Source organism: Phoxinus phoxinus, assembly GCF_949152265.1.
Source record: "Phoxinus phoxinus genome assembly, chromosome: 21".
Taxonomy (NCBI): domain Eukaryota; kingdom Metazoa; phylum Chordata; class Actinopteri; order Cypriniformes; family Leuciscidae; genus Phoxinus; species Phoxinus phoxinus.
Window position 1 is genome coordinate 11,248,451 of NC_136896.1, and position 22,122 is coordinate 11,270,572.

At 36.3% G+C, this 22,122-nt stretch overlaps 2 protein-coding genes across 2 annotated transcripts; both read right to left on the reverse strand.

The window, feature by feature from the left end:
* Positions 1-1,161: 1,161 nt before the first annotated feature.
* On the reverse strand, positions 1,162-18,003 carry bms1 (BMS1 ribosome biogenesis factor). Its single transcript, XM_079595972.1, has 23 exons — positions 17,802-18,003; positions 16,550-16,726; positions 16,155-16,345; positions 15,868-15,947; positions 14,882-15,070; positions 14,661-14,803; positions 14,441-14,562; positions 13,200-13,393; positions 12,829-12,968; positions 12,119-12,702; positions 11,247-11,348; positions 10,657-10,811; positions 10,460-10,541; positions 9,594-9,673; positions 9,281-9,490; positions 8,692-8,880; positions 8,338-8,518; positions 5,367-5,425; positions 5,136-5,258; positions 4,861-5,008; positions 3,431-3,606; positions 3,176-3,337; positions 1,162-2,076 (listed from the first exon to the last, which is right to left on the reverse strand). Exons 2-23 carry the CDS (start codon positions 16,717-16,719, stop codon positions 1,849-1,851), a joined length of 3,708 nt encoding a protein of 1,235 aa, XP_079452098.1. The 5' UTR covers positions 16,720-16,726; positions 17,802-18,003; the 3' UTR covers positions 1,162-1,848.
* Positions 18,004-19,545: 1,542 nt separating this feature from the next.
* Positions 19,546-20,864, reverse strand: mxtx2 (mix-type homeobox gene 2; the record flags this gene model as incomplete). The annotated part of the gene is made up of 4 exons (XM_079594378.1): positions 19,546-20,241; positions 20,343-20,515; positions 20,617-20,661; positions 20,855-20,864. 4 exons carry the CDS (start codon positions 20,862-20,864, stop codon positions 19,546-19,548), a joined length of 924 nt encoding a protein of 307 aa, XP_079450504.1.
* Positions 20,865-22,122: the final 1,258 nt, after the last annotated feature.

The window sequence follows — 22,122 nt, forward strand, 5'->3', positions numbered from 1 at the left end:
TGTTACAGTTTGATTAGCGTTTTCAGTGTTTTCAAGTGATTTCAGACCCTCTCCAATCAGCTTTCCTTCAACAGAATGGGCTAACACACACAATCTCAGCCAGAAACAACTGAAAACCAACAACAACAACAAACAAAACACAGTACAACATATTTGATACCGGTACTTGTCTAGTAACAGAAAGATGCATTTAGTTTGCTCAAATAGACCAGTTTGTGTGAAAACCATCATGTTTAATGCATTATGTTGATATGAAGAGGAACTAATGATTGGATTTTCCACGGTCTAGTGTTATTTTAGAATTATTAATATACTATTATATGTATAGTACGCTTCATTCTCTGAGCTATGTCTGTGAAATAGTGTGTTCTTATAATTAGACAGAGATTCTGATTAGACACATATTTTCCAGTATTTTTTTCCCAGTGTTTTCTGTGCAGCTGTTCACAGAAACCGCCATTATTTCAATTAATTCCTCCATGATAGTCTATTATTACTGTATAATCTATTTTTGATAAACCCGCCCTAAACAGCATACAACTCAATATGTCAAAGGTCTGGCTGGTGCGTGTGACTAGAACTCACCAGCTAATTCAAGCATAAGACATTTGAAGAACAAAACCGTGCCGTTAATTGCTACCGCCGTGAGACAGGTTCAGGACAGACATGTATTAGTTCCGAAAGACTCAGTTTTGCAGGACCATCTCATTGATGTTCTCTTCCTCTAAAGACACCGAAACACCTCACATGCTTAATTACCACCGTCAATAAATCTCAATCGCACATATGGAGACACTCCCCGCACTATTGAACATCTGTCCATACAATCCCTGATGCTGACAAATTGCAGTACAGTTGCTATTCATAGGCTTTTCATCAACCTGCCGTTTTGCTTTGCGAAACAAAACAACATGGAATCTGGAAACTGCTCAGCAGCAGGCAGATGATTATGTCTCACAACAACAAAAACGCACAAAATCACACCAACTCACTAATGGCTAAAAAAAACAAGGCTGTCGCTTAAAACCAGACCTCACAGGATCAAATTTAAGTGCCAACGACGAGTAGGCACCTCCATCCCCTGCTAGAGAATTCATTATAAGCTGATTTCACTGAATGTTGACAACCATCTCACCCTTTTATATGAAACAAACATAATTTCCTTATACTTTTTTCAAACATCATTTTTATTGAAAAAAATATAACACAAGTGTAATCGGTTTCACTTGAGTGTGGTAGATATCAGAAAGAAATTGCAATTTACCTTTTTGGATGCATTATGGATCTTTTTGGTAGCATTAAAAAAAACTTTTTTTTTTAACATTAGTGAATGCAATAGCAAATATGAATTAACAATGAACCATAATTTTAAAGTATTTTACTGATGTAGGTTCATGTATAAATACACTAATACATTTGAACAAGTTGTACAAATCAACTTCTGTTAATGTATTACGAACAAACATGAATTAACAATAAAACATTTGTATTTACTAATTAACATTAATGAATGCTGTAAAAATGTTCACTGTTAGTTTATTATAACTAATGCATTAACTTATGTTAATTTAACCTTATTGTAAAGAGTTACCATATTTTTATAGAAAATCCTTTCAGATTCACAAGGCAGCTCTATTGTTCTTGTTTACGGTGAGATTGTATCTTTTAGACTTCAACAATACCCATATTCCGGTCTCACGCGGTGTCATCATCTCAACTCTTGAGCCAGCTTAGACACAGCAGCTGGTGTGAGAATCGAATTATGTCGCACTCCAAACTGTCTAAATAAGAGCGTGATCCGATGGGCCTGGAGTCACAGTCTAACAGAATCAGGTGCGAGTTGAGGACTCAATTGTCCTTGGATGCTCCCTTCAGGCTGGATTTGAGTTTCTTCTTCTCTTTTTGTCCCATTGCACGGAAGGTCTTCTTTCTCTCCTCTTTCAGCCTTTTCTGCCTCTCTGCATCCTCTTTCTCTTTCTGTTTCAGGAATTCTTTGTGCTTGGTGTTCTGTTCTGCTTTCGCCTTCTTATTCTTGTATGAGTAGACTGAGCTCAGAGCCTGAATCAAGGCTGCCACCTGGTGGAAGAAGTTAAGAGGATTTATTAGTAAACTGAGAAATGTGCTCTAAGGGTAAAACATGACAACATACCATGGTCCCCAAAAGAACATGGGCACTTAAAAATAAGTCCCTCATAACAAAACATCACCTTTACTGCATTAGAAAACAAAATATCAAACAAAGTAAACATGATGTTAGACCTTTTATCTCAACTACCTTCACTCTTTTAACCAGAGACGTGATCACTATTACAGAAGCCCTGAACCGCACAATAAAAAAACAAGCAAAAAAAAATTAATAAATAAGTGTGCTTTAATGCCTTCAAGTTGATTTCCTACAAAATCACAACTAACCATGAACCATAATTTGAAAGTATTTACTGACGTGATCACTATAACAGAAGCCCTGAATCTCACAATAAAACTCAAGCAAAAAAATAAAACAATTAAAAGTAAGTGTGCTTTAGTGCCTTCCTATAATGTCCACACTTGTTTTCCTTCCTTTCTTTATTTGTATTATTTATTTGTATTCCTTGAATGGCTAATGGGCCAGAAACCTCACAAAAAGACAGCAGGTTGCATTGAGAGTGATCAAAGAATTGGAAAGTTATGGGCTCTTAACCTTGTATTCCTTCGAGCGCTTGTCCTAGTAATTACTGTTTTGTAACTGAATAAAACCTTTTAGTTGTAAGAATTAATACACCAACCTCTAATGGAATGATTAAAAAAAAGTCCAGCAGATTAAACGATGACAATGATTAAAAACTCTTTATTAATTTCTCACATCAATGCCTTCCATATCTTGGAACCAGGAGTAGAAGAAATTGATTAAAAATGTAACCCCCTGTGTCATCTTTCAGACAAGAGGATTTCAAAGGGGGATTGAAAATTCAGAAATTGAATTGGCAGAAATTGGCCAGCAAGCTGTCTTGGTATTTGCCAGGGACACGGATTAAAGAAATATGATATTTTGCAGCCAACACACAGGAGGTTTCTTTGGTGGATTAACTTTAGACTAATAGTGGCTATTAAAACCGTCTTAGTATAATGACAGTAAAAAAGCTCACAAAGGCATGACATATGTAAAACAGAGATGGACGAGTCAGACGGCGCTCACCTTTTTCTCATGTGGCTCTCGTATGACAGCCGGTCTCTGCAGGTCCCGTGGCGTTTTGCCTTTGGCCTGCATCTGTTTGGATTTGCTTTTGAAGGGGAGGGCCTTCTGCAGCTCTTTGGGAATGTGGAGGGCGTTGAAGTGTCGAACTTGCCTCACAACCGGCTGTGGGAATCAAGGACAGGGTTGAAGATGAAGAGTACAACAGCAAACAACAATAATGACTAACTAGTGACTTAACATTTCTGGAAGGCTTACCTTGTACAGTGAGTCCTGGTTGGGTTTATTGCGGATGCCCAGGTCGTATTTGAGCTGTCCGAGGGTCCTCATACCTCCCCATGTGTCCTTTTGTCCAACCGGCATTAGTAGAGATGTCACTGGATTATAGAGCTTAGGAACCGAGACCGGATACCAGGAGCGCAGAAACACAATATCTAAAGACACACGTTCATATAAATTATAGGACTACACTATTTGATGAAAACAATTATGTTGCAAATATTATTGTAATATTGTATGTATTGTATTAATTTAATTAGACAAAATATATGTTTTGAATTGCAAATATGATAAACATGTCAACAAGTCATTGAACCAGTGCATTTCCTAACCACCAAAGCGGATTTCTGTTCCACTTTCTCTTATTTAATAGTGAGGAGGGAAGGAAATTAGTAAGGAAATAATGCTTTTATTCAGCAAGCATGCATTTATTTGTTCAAAGGTGACAGTAAAAACATTTAAAATGTTACAAAAGATTCCCATTTCGAATAAATGCTGTTCTTTTGAACTTGCCATTCATCAAAGAATTTGAATTTAAAAGAAAAAAATATTTTGGTTTCTACAAAAGTATTAAGCAGCACCACTGTTTTCAACATCAATAATAATTAGAAATGTTTCTTGAGCACCAAGTCAGCATATCAGAATGATTTCTGAAGGATCATGTGACCCTGAAGACTGGAGTAATGATGCTGAAAATTCAACTGTCATCACAGGAATTACATTTTAGAATAAATAAAAACTAGAACAGGTATTCTTTTTCTTTATTTTTATTTTTTTTAAATGTAATATTTCACAATTTACTGTTTTACTGTATTTTTGACCTGGTGTCATGTTATTAGATTTGTATAATACTTAGTAGCAGCCAAAATGCTTGGAATTATGCGAAACGTGAGTGATTTTCCTTAGCTTGGAGTAAACTGTGTTTAGCGGAATACAGACAGCGCAGAATAATGCACCTTCACTTTGAAACAGTGTTTTTTCATATTTTAATTAAATCACAGCCTTTTGCGGTTTAATAATCACACGGCCATAAAAGGATTCAGATTTTTTATTCTGATTAATTTCGCAGCCCTAATATAAACAAATCATCATCTAATAAAAGATGCAGTAGACCTAATAAGCCTCGAATCCGCAAACTGCCTCACTGCAAGATTTTCCACATGCCCGTCTCTCCAGAGAGGAGCATAATAATCAGCAATAATACCCTCCATTTTAACAAGGTGGTTGTTTATGTACAACAGAGCTTCTAGGGAGTCATTACAATCATAGACTTTTCTGATAAATAAAGCACATTGATAAAACTCCCAAAGCACAGCTCATTATATACAAATTCAAATAAATAAATACTGGTAAAAAACTGACTGAGGCAACAAAAATATTTATAAACAGAGAAATAAGTCTTGACTCACCACTCATCAGTAGTCTGTCCTCAAACGTGGCTCTTAAGGCGCCGACTGGGGTGCGCAAGGCTTTCTTTATCTGCCCTTTAATGCCACTGACTGTGCGGACGGACGCACCCTCAAACTTCGCAACCTCCAGGACGGTGTTAAACATTCCCTTAGAGTCGGAAAAAAAGACTGTGTCCAATTATTCTGAGAGAGGATGAGGAGTATATTATTATAGTTCCCTGGTGTGCTGTGCCGCTACACTGCGGAGAAACTCCTGACTCTGCAGGACTCCCTACCTGGATGAAGCAGGTGTTCTTAAAGATTTTATAAGGGTATCCAATCAGTTTGAGCTTCTTCACAATAGAAACAGATTTGTCCAGGTCCAGAACCACCCCTGTGGCAGCAATGCGGAAACTGGCCTGAGGGGAAATAAGACGGGATGAGTCCAAGAGAAAAGGGAAGCCTTTGTTGGACTGAAGCTGTGACCCAGGCTTCTCCTGTGCTCTAATCATATGCTGGTGTCTTACCTTAATACCTCCGACCGTCTGCACGGCCAGGAAGCCTGTGCCCTGGGGTGTTATAGGTCCTGGAGAAGAGTAGAAAGAAAGAGTGGAATGTGCATGAGATGACAAGAAAGAGGAGTAGAGCTTCACAACGAATCGAATAAACGAACTGTCAGCAAGCTTGAGCAGAACTGTTCAAGCAGTCGCAGCATTGCTTGTTTCTGAGATTGTAATGCTGCTAAATGATTCCCATTTAGATGTGTGGCCTACATAAAGAACATGGCATGGAGTTGCAATAGACAAAAAAAAAGGTATTATTATTATTATGGATGCACCAATATTAAAATTCTTACATGCTGATAATCATCTTCATGGCCAATAATCCATAAAATGGAAAATATTAAAACTCTACAATTTATAATCAAACTGAAAATGCATTGGCATGGAGTTGCCCGAGGCAAAAAAATATGTATTTATTTAAAATAATTTGTTTTTAAATGTATTCAATTATTATATTAAATATATTATTATTATTTATTTTATTAAAATAAAATATTACAGATGCAGCAATATAAAAAATTCACATCAATCAATAATTGTATGGTTAAAAATCCATAAATAGACAATAATATAATTATATACGGTACTGTGTTTTTTTTTCTTTCAATCAATCATTTTAAATATTGCAGATGATTTTTAGGCATCACATTTAAATGTACAGTATGAAAACAGATGTTAATTTTGACATTTGCTAAAGATTACATTTTACAGTATAGGGCTGGGTGATATGGCCAAAAAAAATGATCACAATAATTGTTTTATATCAGTCGATATCGATAATTATCACGATAAATGTCAAATCTTTATTTCTTTCAAGTTTTAAGGCAGACTTTTGCTCCCAAGTGAAAGTTGTAGAATCTAGAGCGTTAATTGTGGTTTTAAACTACTCTTTATTGTCAGAACATATCATGACAAATACTTGCCAAACAGGTGAACATTTCACAAATCTAAAGTAGAAGATTCAAACATTTGTAATTTTTTATTAACAAAATAAATATCTTTAAATGGAAAATTAATTTCTTAGTTTCTGCATGTACTAATGGGGGATATTGTCTTGAAACAGGTTTGTGTTGCCTGACTATGATGGCATGTATCTTCAGCACAGTTTGCAGTGCAGGCTGGAATATTATTATTACATGTTTTGTCTCGAAACGCATATTTGACAGTGAGTTGACAGTAGTATTAGCTTGAGTTAGGATGTAGATTTACTATGTTAAAATTTATGTTCATTAACAAAAAAAATGTGTTAAAAAAAATGTAATGACCTTATTTTTATTTGGTAAAATGTAATATTCTGTTTGAGATTTATTCAATTTAACCATTGGTCATCCAGCATGATGCATTTAGATCATGATAACCACAGATAAAACCAGGCATAGCCTATAGCACCTCACTATCATGGTAAAATGCAACTTTATGGTTTCTATGGTATTTGTATGAAAAACAGTAACGTTAGCCTAAATACATTATTAAATACTGTAATTATATTCCATTAGTCCTTTAAAGGTGCCCTAGAATGTGTTGAAATAATATTTTAATTTTGTCCCTGATATCTACATAGAGGGTATGTGGCTTAAAAATCCATTTAAAATGTCCAGAAAAGGTTTTACAGGTCAATTTCCAACCCTATAAATTGGCCCTAGAATGAAATGGTCTGTTTTTACCTTATTTGGAAGGGTCATGAATAGTAATGAGGAGTTCTGCTCTGATTGGCTCTTTCACTGCGGGCTCATTACAAGAGCTCAGAGAGTCACAGCAAACAGGTCCGACGTGCAAATGGAGAGACTCGGTGTACAAACGTATATGTTTGAGCCGGTTTCAGACGACGATGCAGAGTTTGAGGAACAAGCGGTTGTTTGTAGAATGCAAATGGACGTTTCGGAGTGGTAGGTTTATTAATTATTTTCAGTACGAACTTAACAGTCACGTGTGTGCGTGTGTGTATGTGCGTTCGTTCGTTCGTGCGTGCGTGCGTGTCTGTGTGCGATCACCTGCGCAGCGCAGTTCTGTGTAGCACCGTATCTCTGAAAGGGCTTTGCTTATGCAAATTTTGGAGGCGTACATATTAATGATCCCATCGGTTACGTCACAGTAGGTGTTATGTGGAGATTCGCCCGTTTTTCAGGGGTGTTTTTCAAAAACGAGATTTAAACAAGAAGGAGAAAACAATGGTGTTTGAAACTCACTGTATGTCATGTCCATGTACTAAACTATTGTTATTTAACTATGGCAAGTTAAATTCAATTTCACATTCTAGGGCACCTTTAATACATTGTCTACATTAATAATATAATACAATTCAATATGTATATCCCATATTTCATGGTGCAGTTAAAATTACTAGGCTAACGTTACAGTACATACTTGGTAAATAATGGGAATTTGTAGACGGAAAAGCCTTCTGACTGTATCGTTGCACACAGTGTTTCTCGATCTCGTGACCGAGACCGATCAGAGTAAACAAAATTCTCCCTCACAAGCCTAAGTCACTATGTGGAAATATTTGCATAATGCCGCCCAAATGCATACGCAAAGAAAGAAGGCGTGGCTTCAGTTATTGTAGTAGTGTTGTAGCCACCATGTCTTGAGACGCTGTGTTTCTATGCGGAAGCAAAAGCACTTTATCTGCCTGCAAGTATGTTTTATTATTTGTATTTCCTATTGACTGTTCAAATGCAGAGTTTTGTGCAGTGTAGAGTAACGCATATTGTTTATTGCAGAGATGGATTTATGTTTACAAACATACTATAACAGTATCCGCTGTTCTCGGCTTATAACTTGTGGTGAAAAGATGACAAACATAAATGCACTACGTGTTCTGTATTACACTGGGCGCTCAAGCAGAGCTGAAGCAGCACGAGTAAAAATAGGGAGAATGAGCATGCACAGTTACATTTCCAATATCGGAGAGGTGCGTGTATGCTTTGTCTCTCACCCCAGATGGTGGCACCGCAGTGCATGTGTTCAGGTGTGTATTTGAGCAGGCGGTGACGTCCGTTGTGGTCCTCGATGTAGTAGAGGGGGATGGTCTGAAAGCGCCTCCAGCCCAAAGATAGGATAAGAGGGTCACGGGTTTTCAAGATACGATGGTGCCAGCGGTGTTTCTTCAGACGCATCTGTGTGGAGGAGATAACAAAAGGACTGGAATTTTTTACCAAGTCCTGCCTTGTAATGACATTTGGCTTGGAGTTGCATGAGGTGCCCTTCACTTTATTCACAAGGTTATCAATTACACTAGAAGTTGTAAAATATCCATTTGTCTGCTACAAATAAGTAATTAAAGGCTTACCTGCAAGTAGCCTACATTTCCCTCACTCGCTCCCAAACCGCCAAGGATGATGGGATAGTGGGGGTCAAAGTTGGTGACGAATTCACAAGGTAAAGCAGGGATCTCCACACGAACGTACATGCCTGGCCTGAAGCCCTCGTACTGAACTCGAACTTCATCATCCATGTCTTCGAACTCTTGCTTGTTCAACTACAACATGAAGGGGAGAGTCAGAATGAAAGAAATTCTCAAAAAAAAAAAAAAAAAGAGTAGTTCACCAAAAAATGTTAATCATTCACTTTTACATACATCATCTGTATGACTTTCCTCTGTGAAGCACAAAAGATATTTTTAAGAATGTTTTTGTTCATACAGTGAAAGTCAACCAGATAAAAAAAACATCACTGGACCCTACTGGCTTTCATTGCATTTGAAAAAAAAAAGAAAAGAAAAAAAGACTGGGGCATTTTACAAAATATCTTCTTTTGTTTCACAGAAACAAAAATGCATACAGGTTTGTATCACTGGAACAAAAAAATTAATGTTACACTTATTCTTGCTCTCCTCTACAAGGAGGCTGACTGTGACTGACTCAACTTTGACCTCTGACCTCAGCCTGTTTCTGCATCTCCTCCTTCAGGTCATCAAAGTATGTGGCGTCGCCATCATCATATTGTGTATTGAACCTCTCCTTCAACCGCCTCTTCTTTTCTAAACGCTTGTTCTTTTGAATTTCAGCATCATCGAATTTCACTTGTGGAGCCTCCTCTTCATCATCGTCATCATCACCACCATCATTCTTTTCATCATCATTTCCTCCCTGTGTTTAAATTAAGAAATACAATAAATAAATAGGCACCACAAAAAAACATGTTAGATGTAATCAGAAGATAATGCTTTAAACTAGTTATAGATTTTAATACCTCAGCTTGGTCTTTATTCCCAGCCTTTGATTTGTGAACTTCTCCCGTTTCCAAATCTTCAAAATCTCCATAGAGATCATCTAGAAAGACAAGAGGGATGAAATAAATGATATAATATGGATGTCACAATACCAAAAATGTCAGTAGTCAATATCAAAACCAGTAAAATTTCGCGTTTCGAATACACTCACCCCCGGTTTCACAGACAAGGCTTAAGCTGGTCCCGGACTAAAATGCATGTTTGGACTGTTTTAACTGAAAGCAACTTGCACTGACATATCTTAAAATATTGCTGAGTATTTTCTCCTTAAAACTGCAGTGAACCAAAGACAGTCTCAAAAACGCTGGTGTTTCTGACGTCACAAAAGCCCGCATCCATATTGATGTTATTAGTTACAAGGTAGTTTGTGATGTCAGAAACACCAGCGTTTTTGAGACTGTCTTTGGTTCACTGCAGTTTTATGGAGAAAATACTCAGCAATGGTGTTGACTTATGACTTTGCACAGGGTTTGTCTTAAATCATATTCCAAACACCACATAGACATATAAACAACATTAAATATTTTATTTTCATCACCCACAGGGGGTCATACTAAACAGTGGCAGGTCAAATAATCTGCATTTACACTGCAAGGCCTATTAGATCTTTTTTTTTTTTCCTACATATATTATATATGATATGATATTTTGTCCTGGTTCACCGAAGACATAAATTAATACGCACTGTAGTAAACTCTGTATTGTTAAATGTTTTGCATTAGTATTGACCAAGTGCCAAAGTACCTTTACTAATATCACCCTTATAGCAGAGAACTGCCCAGAATCATCAGCTGCTTATGATATCTGGTGCATTAAGTTTTCTTACCATCTTCCTTAAGCAGCGTTGCAGCATCTTTATCCTCCTCCCATTTCCCAGTCACAAAACAGTCCCTGATAGATGCAAGCATCTGAAAAGACACAAATCTTAAGAAAACAAGACATGGACAACAAACGGCATACTAACATTCATTATGCAAATACATTTAAATGCATATGCATATGTGTTTTTATGCTGCCTCTCACCTCCTCCTGATCCCAGTCATGGCTGCTGTCTGGGTGAAAGCGAGAGCAGTCCATCGCATCCGCGCGTACTTTCTTACTCTTCTCTGGACGGCTGACTTTAAATAAACCGCCCAGCTCTTCTTCATCATTAGAATCCTCCTCTCCCTCCTCCGCCACTGAGAAACATACGATTATCAGATACATTATAGGTTGGCACTAGCGGTTCATGTACTTCATGAAAATTAATGTTGATCCTCATGTTGTGCTTTTTTTCAGGGAGTGAATTAAATGTCAGTACTCATAAAACATCATCATTCCCTCCCTGTGTAAATTTGAAAAAAGTAATAAATAAACTATGGCTTCAGATTCAGAAGACTTGGTATTCAGCAACACAGGTCACATGGACAAAATTTACAGTGCGTTTATAATTTTTTGCAGCTTGTCAGACATCATTATGAATATTCATTGTATGGGGGGAAAAAATGATTGAGGCGTCTTTAAAATTTTGTGTTTCACTAAAGAAAAAATAGCCTACAGGTTGGAATGGCATGGGGGAGGAGTAAATAATGTCAGGTTTTTAATTTTGGAGTCTAGATGTCCGTTGTCCTCACCTGTGCCGTACACTTGCTTGCGTAGGTTTGGAACTGCACGCTGTTGTCTTAAATATGCCTCTGTTGCTTTCTCGGCCAAACCTTCCTTCCATTGTAGTGCTCCTTCAACAAACATCCACATAAACAAAATGCATTCAACGTTCAAAAGGGGATTTCATAGCAGTAAAATTCTACTACTAATCTAGTTTAAAACTAGATTAAAGACGCATCTCTTTAGCCAAGCATTCACATAATGCATCGTACCTTTTATACTACAGTTAAATCAGATCAAATGCATTCATATTATGAACAGCAGCTACGCTAATTATTTCCCATCTGCCTTTTTTGTTGTTATCTCGGGACGCCTGTCCCTATAACTCAAATAGAGTTCATCAGCTCCAGTTATGTATCCAGCCTCTCATGGAGACTTCAGATGCCCCAACGCCTGTGATGAGACGACTCGACGCCTGTGAAGAGACGACCCAACGCCGGCGATATGTTATGCCCTAAATTTATGATTAACTAACTGTATTTTTGTTTGTACATTTTTGAAATGCATTTTCTGTAAAGCTGCTTTGAAACAATATGTATTGTGAAAAGCGCTATACAAATAAACTTGAATTGAATTAAAATTCAATAATAATAATAATAAAAAACAGGCAAAAAGGGGAAATTAGTAAAGACAGCTTAGGATATGACGAAGTAAACACAGAATTATTTAATTTAGAATACCTAGATCTGAATAAATTAAATTAAGATCACTTGAAAACAAATTATAAAATCTAATGTTTGGGTTATTTGCAAGTTTTTTTTATTTGTTATTATAATAAATGTATAATAAATGTTTACTTATTTTTTTTAAATTTGGGACATTTTATTTAGTAACAAAGTACCTGCAGTTTCATAACCCATCTCTGCATCCTCCGTCTCTTTCTCTTCTTCCTCTGGATGCTTGGAGGACATCTTTGAATTTACAATCTCATCTCCATCTTCCTCATTATCATCATCCTCGTCATCTTCCTCATCATCATCATCTTCCTCTGAGCAGAGACCAGAGTCTGGACCTGAGCTTTTTTTTACAGGCTTCCCCTCTTCCATCTCATCATCACTTTCATCATCTTCAGTTTCTTCTCCTTCACTCTTTTCCAGTTCATCGTCACTATCAGCAAACACAGGCATCTCTGCACGCTCCTCAACTTTCTGTTTCTTCACAGGAGGAGCTGTCGCCTCCATTGCAGTTTTATCTTCCTTTGTCAGTGTTGCCACCCCCTCTTCATTTTCCTCACCCTCTTCTTCTTCTTCCTCCTCACCCTCTTCTTCTTCCTCCTCACCCTCTTCTTCTTCCTCCTCCTCTTCATCACTCATTTCCTCATCATCTTCCTCATCATCTTCCTCATCTTGATCAGCAAAGACAGCTCTCCTCCTCTCTCTCTGTGCTTTTTCATCCCATTCAAGGCTTTCCATAGGGTTCTGCTTCCTGTTGATTAGTTAAATGGATGCATGCAAAAAATAAAAAAAATATATATTATTGAACTTCGCTGTCAATTCCGGGTACATTACAATCCCTGTTTGCAATACAATCATTTTAATTAGCAAATCTTACCCATTTTCCTGCACCTCCTCCGGTGTTAGTGCAGCAGTTCCTGTGAAAAGTGACACTTTGCTGGCAGCCATTTTTACATCCAAAGTGGCTTGTGTTCCAATAAGAGACTGAACGAGTTCAGTGGTGGGCCGCACCTCCTCCTGGGACAGACATTTCTCACACCATTAAAACACTTAATATCCATCAGATCACAAATCGTCTTTAAACCTCAAGGTCACATTCGCTGATGGAACAAAATTGAGTGTAAAAAGTGTTATTACTTGGTGTAATAAGCTGTGACTGCCCTGTAAACTGCAGGCATTATTGCATCTGGTATTAAATCAACTGTAGGTAATGCTGTCACGGGGGACGTGATGAGACTGAAATCTGACCTGCTGCTTGTTGGCATGTCCACAAGGCATATCGATGTAGACGGCATCCTTATCATACACCAATCCCCCTACGCCAGCCATGGGGGCATACAATAAACGTTCCTTTACGTTCAGTGCTCTCTTCTTAATCGCTTCCGGAAGAGGGCAAGGGTCCGGCAGGAAGCTAACATCAGCCACAGAGAAGTCCCCCACACCTGCAACATGTATCAGTAGTTTTCAACCAAATAATAATGCACAGTAACATAACAAAATGAATACACTAATGTTTGGGGTCGGTAAGATTTTTTAATGTTTAAAAAATAAGTTTCATCTGCTCAGCAGAAAGTCTGCATTTATTTGATAAAAAAACCTGAAATATTGTAAAATATTATTACAAATTTAAAACAACTTTTCTATTTTTATTTAATTTTCAGCAGCTATTACTCCAGTCTCCATTTTCAAATGATAAATTCTATCATTTGCTAATATCATTCTAATATGCTGATTTGGTGCTCAAGAAACATTTATTATCATCATCAATGTTGAAAACAGTTGTGCTAAATATCTTTGTGGAAATATCTTTGTATAATAAGAATTCTTTAATATTTTCAGGATTTTTTCGATGAACAGATCAGATAAAATATAAATATTTTGTAACAATGTAAAAGTCGACTTCACTGTCACTCAATTTAATGTGTCCTTGCTAAATAAAAGTATTTATTTAATTCAAATGAAAAAAAAATGAATTACCCCAAACGGTAGAGTAAGTGTATTAACTTTTAAAAGAGAGTAGACAAAAATGCTTTCCAGAAAAAATGAATTTTGCTGCTCACATCATTGACATCATACTGTTTGATTGGTTGTGTGTCCAATCAAACATTTAGTGCAAATTCATCTGTCAATTACTTAAATTTAGTCAAATGAATGACTATGAATGACCAGATGCCAACATGGACAGGTTGTGAACTTGCTTTCATCCTTAAAAACCATGAACAAAATTATGTGAAGAAGTAAAAAGAAATATAACCCAAATTCCATTAAATGCAGGTCTACTTACAGCAAACTGTGTCACTGACCACAGTGTTTGTGCAGCAAATTATTGGCTGACAAGAGCATGAAATAGTCCAAATTCAATTTTGCACAAAATAAAATATTGGGTTGCCACATGTACAATGTAAAATCTGGTTCCTGAAGCAAAACTTGTTTACAAAAAAAAATCTGAATCTCTGTAAAGAATTTTGCAAACATTAATGACAGCTCACCAGGAATGTGGACCTGACATTTATTCTTCAAAAATGTCCCACGCAAGTAGCCGTACAGAGATACGGTTCGGTCACATTTGGGATTTAACCTTATAGCCTCAGGATCAGTAAGATCCTCCATACTATTCAGAAAAACAAACAAACAAATTATTCGCTGTTAAATGCAGCATATGCTTAGAAAGATAATGAATAAAAGAGACATTTTCTTCAGGTCACTCACCGGTCAGCCAACACATAGGGGTGAGAAGTCTGCCAGACAAGAGGCCTGAACTTCATGACGGAGATGAACCGCCCAAGGTTCTTAACTTCCTGTATCTGGTACTCTCCATACACCATTCCAGACAGGTAAAAGAGCTTGGCACCCTGCAAGACTTTTATGTTCAGACACAAGACATTTCTCTTTAAAAGATATGTCAGTTATATGCTGGGTTGTTGACGTACCTGGAAAACTTCAGTCCAGAATCTGTGTTTGAGGCGTTTTTTTGTTTTTCGAAGTCTCTTGTTGTCCTTGAAGGTGTCCAAATGTGTGAGGACCCCCATGATCCGGGGGAAGCCATGAACTTGGCAAATATTCAGGAACTCAAAGGTCTCCATTTCAAAGCCAAAACTTGCATCAATCAGCATCAGAACCTAATCAAGTCAAATGATCAGTGCTGCATTAGTGGAAAACATAATTAAGTATTAATACAGTCTAATATTCAAATAAAACCAGACTTTTGAGGCTACTAGTTATCTAGATTAGTACTGAGTCAACATGTACACTACCTTTCAAATGTTTTTTAAAGGGATAGTTCACTTTAAAATTAAAATTCTGTCATCATTTACTCACCCTCAAGTTGTTTCAAACCTGTATTAATTTATTTCTTCTGCTGAACACAAAGAAAGATATTTTGAAGAATGTCAGTAACCAAACAGTAGTCTGTACCCATTGACTTCCATAGTATTTTTTTTTTTCCTACTATGGAAGTCAATGGGTACAGACTACTGTTTGGTTACTGACATTCTTCAAAATATCTTTCTTTGTGTTCAGCAGAAGAAATAAATTAATACAGGTTTGAAACAACTTGAGGGTGAGTAAATGATGACAGAATTTTTATTTTAAAGTGAACTATCCCTTTAAGAAATTAATATTTAAACGAAGATGCATTAAATTGGTCAAAAGTAACTAAAAAAGCATTTATGTTACAAATTAAATATTGTTCTTTTAAACTTTCTATTCACCAAAGAATCCTGAAATCATGGTATCCACATTGAAAAAAAATTCCCGAGCACCAAATCACCATATTAGAATAATTTCTGAAGGACCATGTGACACTGAAGACTAGAGTAATGACTGCTGAAAATTCAGCTTTACCATAACATGAATACATTATTATTCATTTAAAATATATTGAAATACGGTAGAAATGATGCAGGCTTGCACTCACCAAGTCAGCAACCTTTGCCAAATCAATCATGGTGTTGATGTCATTGTTGCACTCAATGAAGGTCAGGCGGCGTTTCTTTCCTATAAACATTTACAAGAAAAAAAAAAGTCACCTCACAGCTTATTGATTCTGTCTGAAAAAGTGAGTGCGCTGTTGCTCTGAAGTATACATCAGTTTTAGTCTTGTGACATTTGAATTTTGACATGTGAAAGCCAAGGTGGATGTTAATATCAGGTTTAAATGGAAACTATTTTACAAGTTTTTTTATTATGCATTACAAAACTGACCAGATACTATAGTCACGGGTCCACAGATGTCAGAAAGCTTCTGCCGTGTGAAGTTTTTGATCAAGCATCGAATAAGGGTGCTTTTGCCCACTTTTGGAGGTCCCATCACCACTATAACAATAGGCGGGGGTTCCAGAGGGGTCCGGTCTACCAGGGGAATGTGATGTTTCTTTGTTTTAATATCCTGAGCCCTACAAAAAAAATAATATTAAAAGAGATTAAAAGCAAAGAAGGGAAAAATAATTGTACTTAAAATATAAAAAGTTAAAGTTATTAGAACAAAGGGAATGGCAAAGGAATAATATGAATATATGTTTCACTCATTAATAGGATAAAATAAGTGGAAAAATCAGTGGAAGATGTGTAATGTTGAATGAAGCTTTCTGAGCACTGACCTATGGAAGGTTTTTGCCATGCGCACAGCTGACTTGACACCAAACGCTCGAGGGTTCCTCTTGCGCTCATCCTGCTCTGGTTCAGTGCCATGCTCCTTCTTTCTGTTCTTCTTCTGTGCTTTGGGCCCACTGTGCTTATGCTGGTGCCGCTTCTGTTCTTTCTTCTCCATCTTTGCTCTTCAGGAGATAAGACAGATTATCAGCCATGATCTTTATTTGACTTCACAGAATGATGTAGATGTCTCCCATCCAGTTATTGACTACCTATAGTATACCCTGCTTAACCTCAGTGTAAAGCCAGCCAAGAGCTGCAGGGTGACAGCTGAAGTTTTTACATAGCATATTAATATTCTCCAGCGATTTTAAGTCTGACAAGTCATAAAGTCAAACCCTAACTACTGAACATCCAGAATCAGTAAGACTTTACTTCCTACGCATATCTTTAACACAATGGTTGTGAATAATACTTTAAAGACAGAATAAACTACTAGGGGTGTAACGATACCCTCATGTCACGATTCGATATACATTAAAATACTGAACTCATGATACGATATTATTGACATATGGCAAAATTTAACAAAAAATGTACCGTTGATTAAAATGGTAAATTTGACATTACATTGTGGGTGTAAATTGATCGACTTGGAGCTGGTAACCCAACGCAATAAAAAAATATTCATGATTCTGAAACTGAAAATCTAGAATTATTTTAGACGAATATGCTTGCACTATGTCACTGACTAGATATATTTAAAATAATGTAGGCCACTTTTTACTGATAACATACATTAGCATTAACAGGACCCACAAATATTTGCATTGCATTATTATACATTATATTCAACATTATAAATAGTAGTTTAATGTAGAGCTGACACTAAAACTCTAAAATCTTGATTTTTTTTCTCACACAGTAATTTTCATTTTGGGTGAACTATACACAATACATAGTGTCACTATCCACAATACCAACTGTTGTATATTTGTACTGCGATATATTGTTACACCCCTATAAATTACACATTGAATCGTGTATCTTACAGTCAAACCAAATGGTGACCTCCAAACAACTAGTAATTAGAATAAAACATGCAAGAACAACGTACAGAATTGGTCGATTTGAACAAACTGGTTATCTATTGTAATTTAACTTCAGGTATTTTACGTTGGAACAATTGAGGAATAAACACGTTTTTCTTTAAATCATCATCAATGCAGTCATTTCTAGGCATGGAAAATAAAGACTCACCTTTGTGCGGTTACTGTTTATTTCAATCCGCTGCACATATAATCGCAGAATTCAATATGTTAAATCATGGTATCATATGAGGCGCACAACGTGACTCTCTCTCTCCACTGTTTACACGTGTGTTGCGCTTCCGCTGAGAGGCGGAAGTGGTTACGTTCGACAGAGTATGTCTTGTCAAAAAGGACCCTGGAAAGATATATCCGTGTCACACGTTCCGCATACAAAAGACATTTCCTTAATTATTATGCTTCGATGTTGATTTATGGTAGGCCTACTTGTAAAAAACGAATATTAGAACAAGTTGTTTAGCAACAGAAAACCATAAACTCGTTAAATATGGAAGTAGTGTAATAGTGTTGCCCTAAATGGAGTCGAGAAATTATTATTGGTTTCTTAATTAATCTTTTGAGTGAATCTGAATTATTTGTAATTAATAGATATTTTGAGCGAATAAAAGACTCGCCCCCTACTGGCGTACTTTTGTAACCTACAGAGAGACTTATCGACTGAATCAGTGAACAAATTTGACTCAAATAAACCGACTCTTTTTGATGAAGAGAATCAAAAACCACTGACCTGAATCCAAATCCCCAATACTGAGGCTGTCTGAAATCACTTACTCTCTTGAGGTAGCTAATTATTTTAAAGTAGTTCACGGCCGCTAAAAAAAAGCATGTTTTAGAGTGTGTAGTAGCTACATTTACATTTAGTCATTTAGCAGACGCTTTTATCCAAAGCGACTTACAACTGAGGACTAAAGCAAGCGAGTCATGGTGAAGAGGACAAAAACAAGGCAAGAAGTGCTCAAAATACAAAGTTCAGGCATTGTTCAGCATAAGCCACACAAGGGAGGATTAAAGGAAAATGAAATAATTTTTATTTTATTTTTTAGTACGTTTAGTACGAAAGCAATCCGGATGTAGGCCTACTACATTTGCCATGTTGTCTTATCATGTGACCAGCGTCTGTTATGTTGCTTCACTGCCAATCACAAATCCTCTTCCATGGCCACATGGGATAAAGTGTCCATCTTATGCACACTTCAGAATCTCGCCTGAAAAACTAGGTCATTCGGGTACTTTTTGCCTACTCTTTTAAAAGTAGCCTACCTTGAATTCGGACACACTTCTTTTGTACTGTTTTTCGCCTACTATATAGTAATAGTAGGGAAGAATGTCACCCTATATGTTATCAATGTAGCTAATATATGTCCGGACATGTCTGGAAGGCCCTTCCACGGAATCAACTCTAAACTTTTAAAGTTGACTTTCGATTCCCAACGCCTCGGAATCAAATAATTCAACAACAAAAAAAATCATACATTTTAACATTTTATTTCAAATAAATATCAGATATTTTACAAAGTGACAGTATAGGTTGTGTGAGCTTCATTAAATGTAAATAAATATACCAACTGCACTGTAATACCTTAAAAAGAGCATACAAATAAATAAGTTACCTTTTTGTTGCAACCGTAGGCTACTGTTTACAATAAGTTACTTTTTTGGTGCAACCATCTGTTTACAATCTACTCCTTGGTAGAAAATGTTAATAAATAAAGTCCATTAAATAACCAATGTAATTAAATGTCCAATGTGGATATCTGATATTGCTCTGTAACCGGCACTTGCACAATACCATGCTTTCCATATAATACAGTTCAAAAAGAAAGAATCCTATCCCTCAAGTTAAACCCCATGTTAAAACAGTGTTTGTCTCCTTTAGGTTATGGATGCTTGCTAGATTACTTTAGATCCATCTGGCCATTGAAGTTCCACCAGGCCGGCTCCATTTCCCCAAGGACATCCTCCAGACACTGAGAGGACAGGTCTGGAAGTGGGGCCACAGGCTGCTCCTCAGCGACGCAGTTCCATGGGCTTCCACAGTCGGTGTCTGGCACAGATGGAGAGCAATTTTCCAGTCCCATGTCCCAAAATGCAGAATCAGAAGAGGCAGGAGAAGTTGGAAGAGACTCCAGGTCACTAACACACCTAACTCTGACACTTCCATGAGGATAAGGAGGTGGTGGGTAGAGGAAGAAATGACTCTCGTCCTCGTATGAATTCCCAAAACTCTGTACTGGGAGACCCCATGTAGACTCAGGAGAGCTCTGTGTGCTTCCTCCAGAGCTCCAGCTGTCTGCCATAGCTTGCAGACCAGAGGGAGAACACGAGCTGGTTCCCATCAACCTGTTTTGTCTGGGCTTAATGGCAGGTGTGCTGTAGTCACTTGGAGGAAAAGTAAAGTGCTGAGGAGACGTTTTAGACATCTGGATGTTGAAGGACGACTCTTGATTGCCTTTCTGTTGGCCACTGACCCCAACACTAGCAATGTAAGGCGGTAGGAAAGGGCTGGGCAGAGGAGAGGTACTGTCTAGCTGTGGTGAGGTCCGAGTGGCTCTGTTCTTTTGGGTTCTGGCTCTTTTGTTCTGGAACCACACCTGGAAAAAAACAAAACAATTATGTTAGAATATTGATATATGATACGAACATTTTTTAACTTTTTTAAAACTGTTTGTTATTAGTATTGTTCTTTACATACCTGAATCCGTGACTCTGGTAGGCCAGTGGCTTGAGATAGACTTTCCCTGACACTAATACCAGGGTAGGGGTCCACTCTGAAAGCCATTTTAAGTAGTTCCAAGTGCTCTTTGGTAAAACTTGTTCTCTTCCTGCGGCCTGCAATCTTACTGGCCTGTGAGTTTCCATCTTGAGCTGTAAGAGTAAACATATATGTTATTATTAAGGCACAATATAAATAATTATTCCAGGAAATTAAAATCTAAAAAATAATTAATAAAAACAATAATACTTACCAATGCAGTCCATCCACATGTCTTTCAAGGATCTTTTGATTATCCCTTGCAGAATGTAATTCTGTTAGGACTGAGAAGGTCAAGCTGGATGCTGTTCTACTGCTCCTTGTGCTACTGACCAAGAACTGAGAGTAACCACTATTTATACCTGCCCACTTTGGTCCAGAGGGGGCCGTCCTAACACTTGTACACTTTAAAGGTTAAGTGGGCTCTATGATCTCTAATGGGCAACTCACACCTTCATACATGCCACACCTTAATTTACACTTCATTCACCCATCATCTTTTGTTGTTCATCACAAATACTTGATGAATTTGCAAGTATCTCAAGACATTTTGTAAGACTGTTGAAGTATGGAAATATTACTGCTTATCTATTTTTTTACTACTTAAAAAATTAGTGTATTTGCCGTTACATTAGCATATTTATTACATTGATTACATACACATACATTTTCTTTTTTTGTAAATATATAATGTAATTATACATCCAGCTTGCATTTACATTTTACAATGTTAAAAATATGTATATGCTAATTTACATTTAAACAACAAAAAATAAGTAGGAACACTCAAAAATCAATTGTATAGTTAAATTTCCTTAGATTATAAATAATCCTTAGATTATTCGTTTTATGGATAAGACATTAATAATACATTAATAAGACATTTTGTATACACTTTAATGGAACAAGGGAATGGAATGTTTCAGTTTATGTGATTCGTATTCATAAATTAAAAAAAATAAAATATGTTTACATTTATGAATACGAATCACAATGGTCCATTCCCTTGTTCCATTATAATTTATTAAGATTTTTGTAATAGCAGACATTTTACTTTATGTATCCATTTTATGATTTGTTTAACGTGTACTATTATACGTTTAAATAATATACAAGTAAATGCTTATGTGTTTCTTATTTTTTATAAGCATTAGCATTTAAGATTATGTAAAAATTTACTTTTAAAATGCAGTATATGATCATTAATTTGTAAGTGCTCTTGAAGTTTAATGTAGAAACAGTGATGTTTTTACTAAAACATTTTGAAAATGTAATATTCTAAAAGAGCTATGATTAAGGAATTGTTACATTAATTTTTCAATTAAATATTATGACATTTTATTACATTTGATTCTCATTCATAAATAAAAAAAATACAAATTATGTTAAAATTTAAGTTTATGATTTATACAAAATGTTTTATTAAGCAATAGTTTTTTCACTCATTTAAAATTCTTAAATAATAATATGAATATATACGGATTATTTTTTTCAATTTGATGGTATTTTACTATTAATTGAAATGCGTAAATCTTGTCTAAAAAGACTATAGAACTAAACCATTGTTCTGTGTTGAAACATTCTCAATCATAAGTTATATATATATATATACTGTATTTATTTTTGATTGACAAATAAACATAAATAGTGGATTTTTTTATCACACAATAAATTTATTTTAATCTGCTCTCAAATTTCAACATTTTGTGATAATCAGATT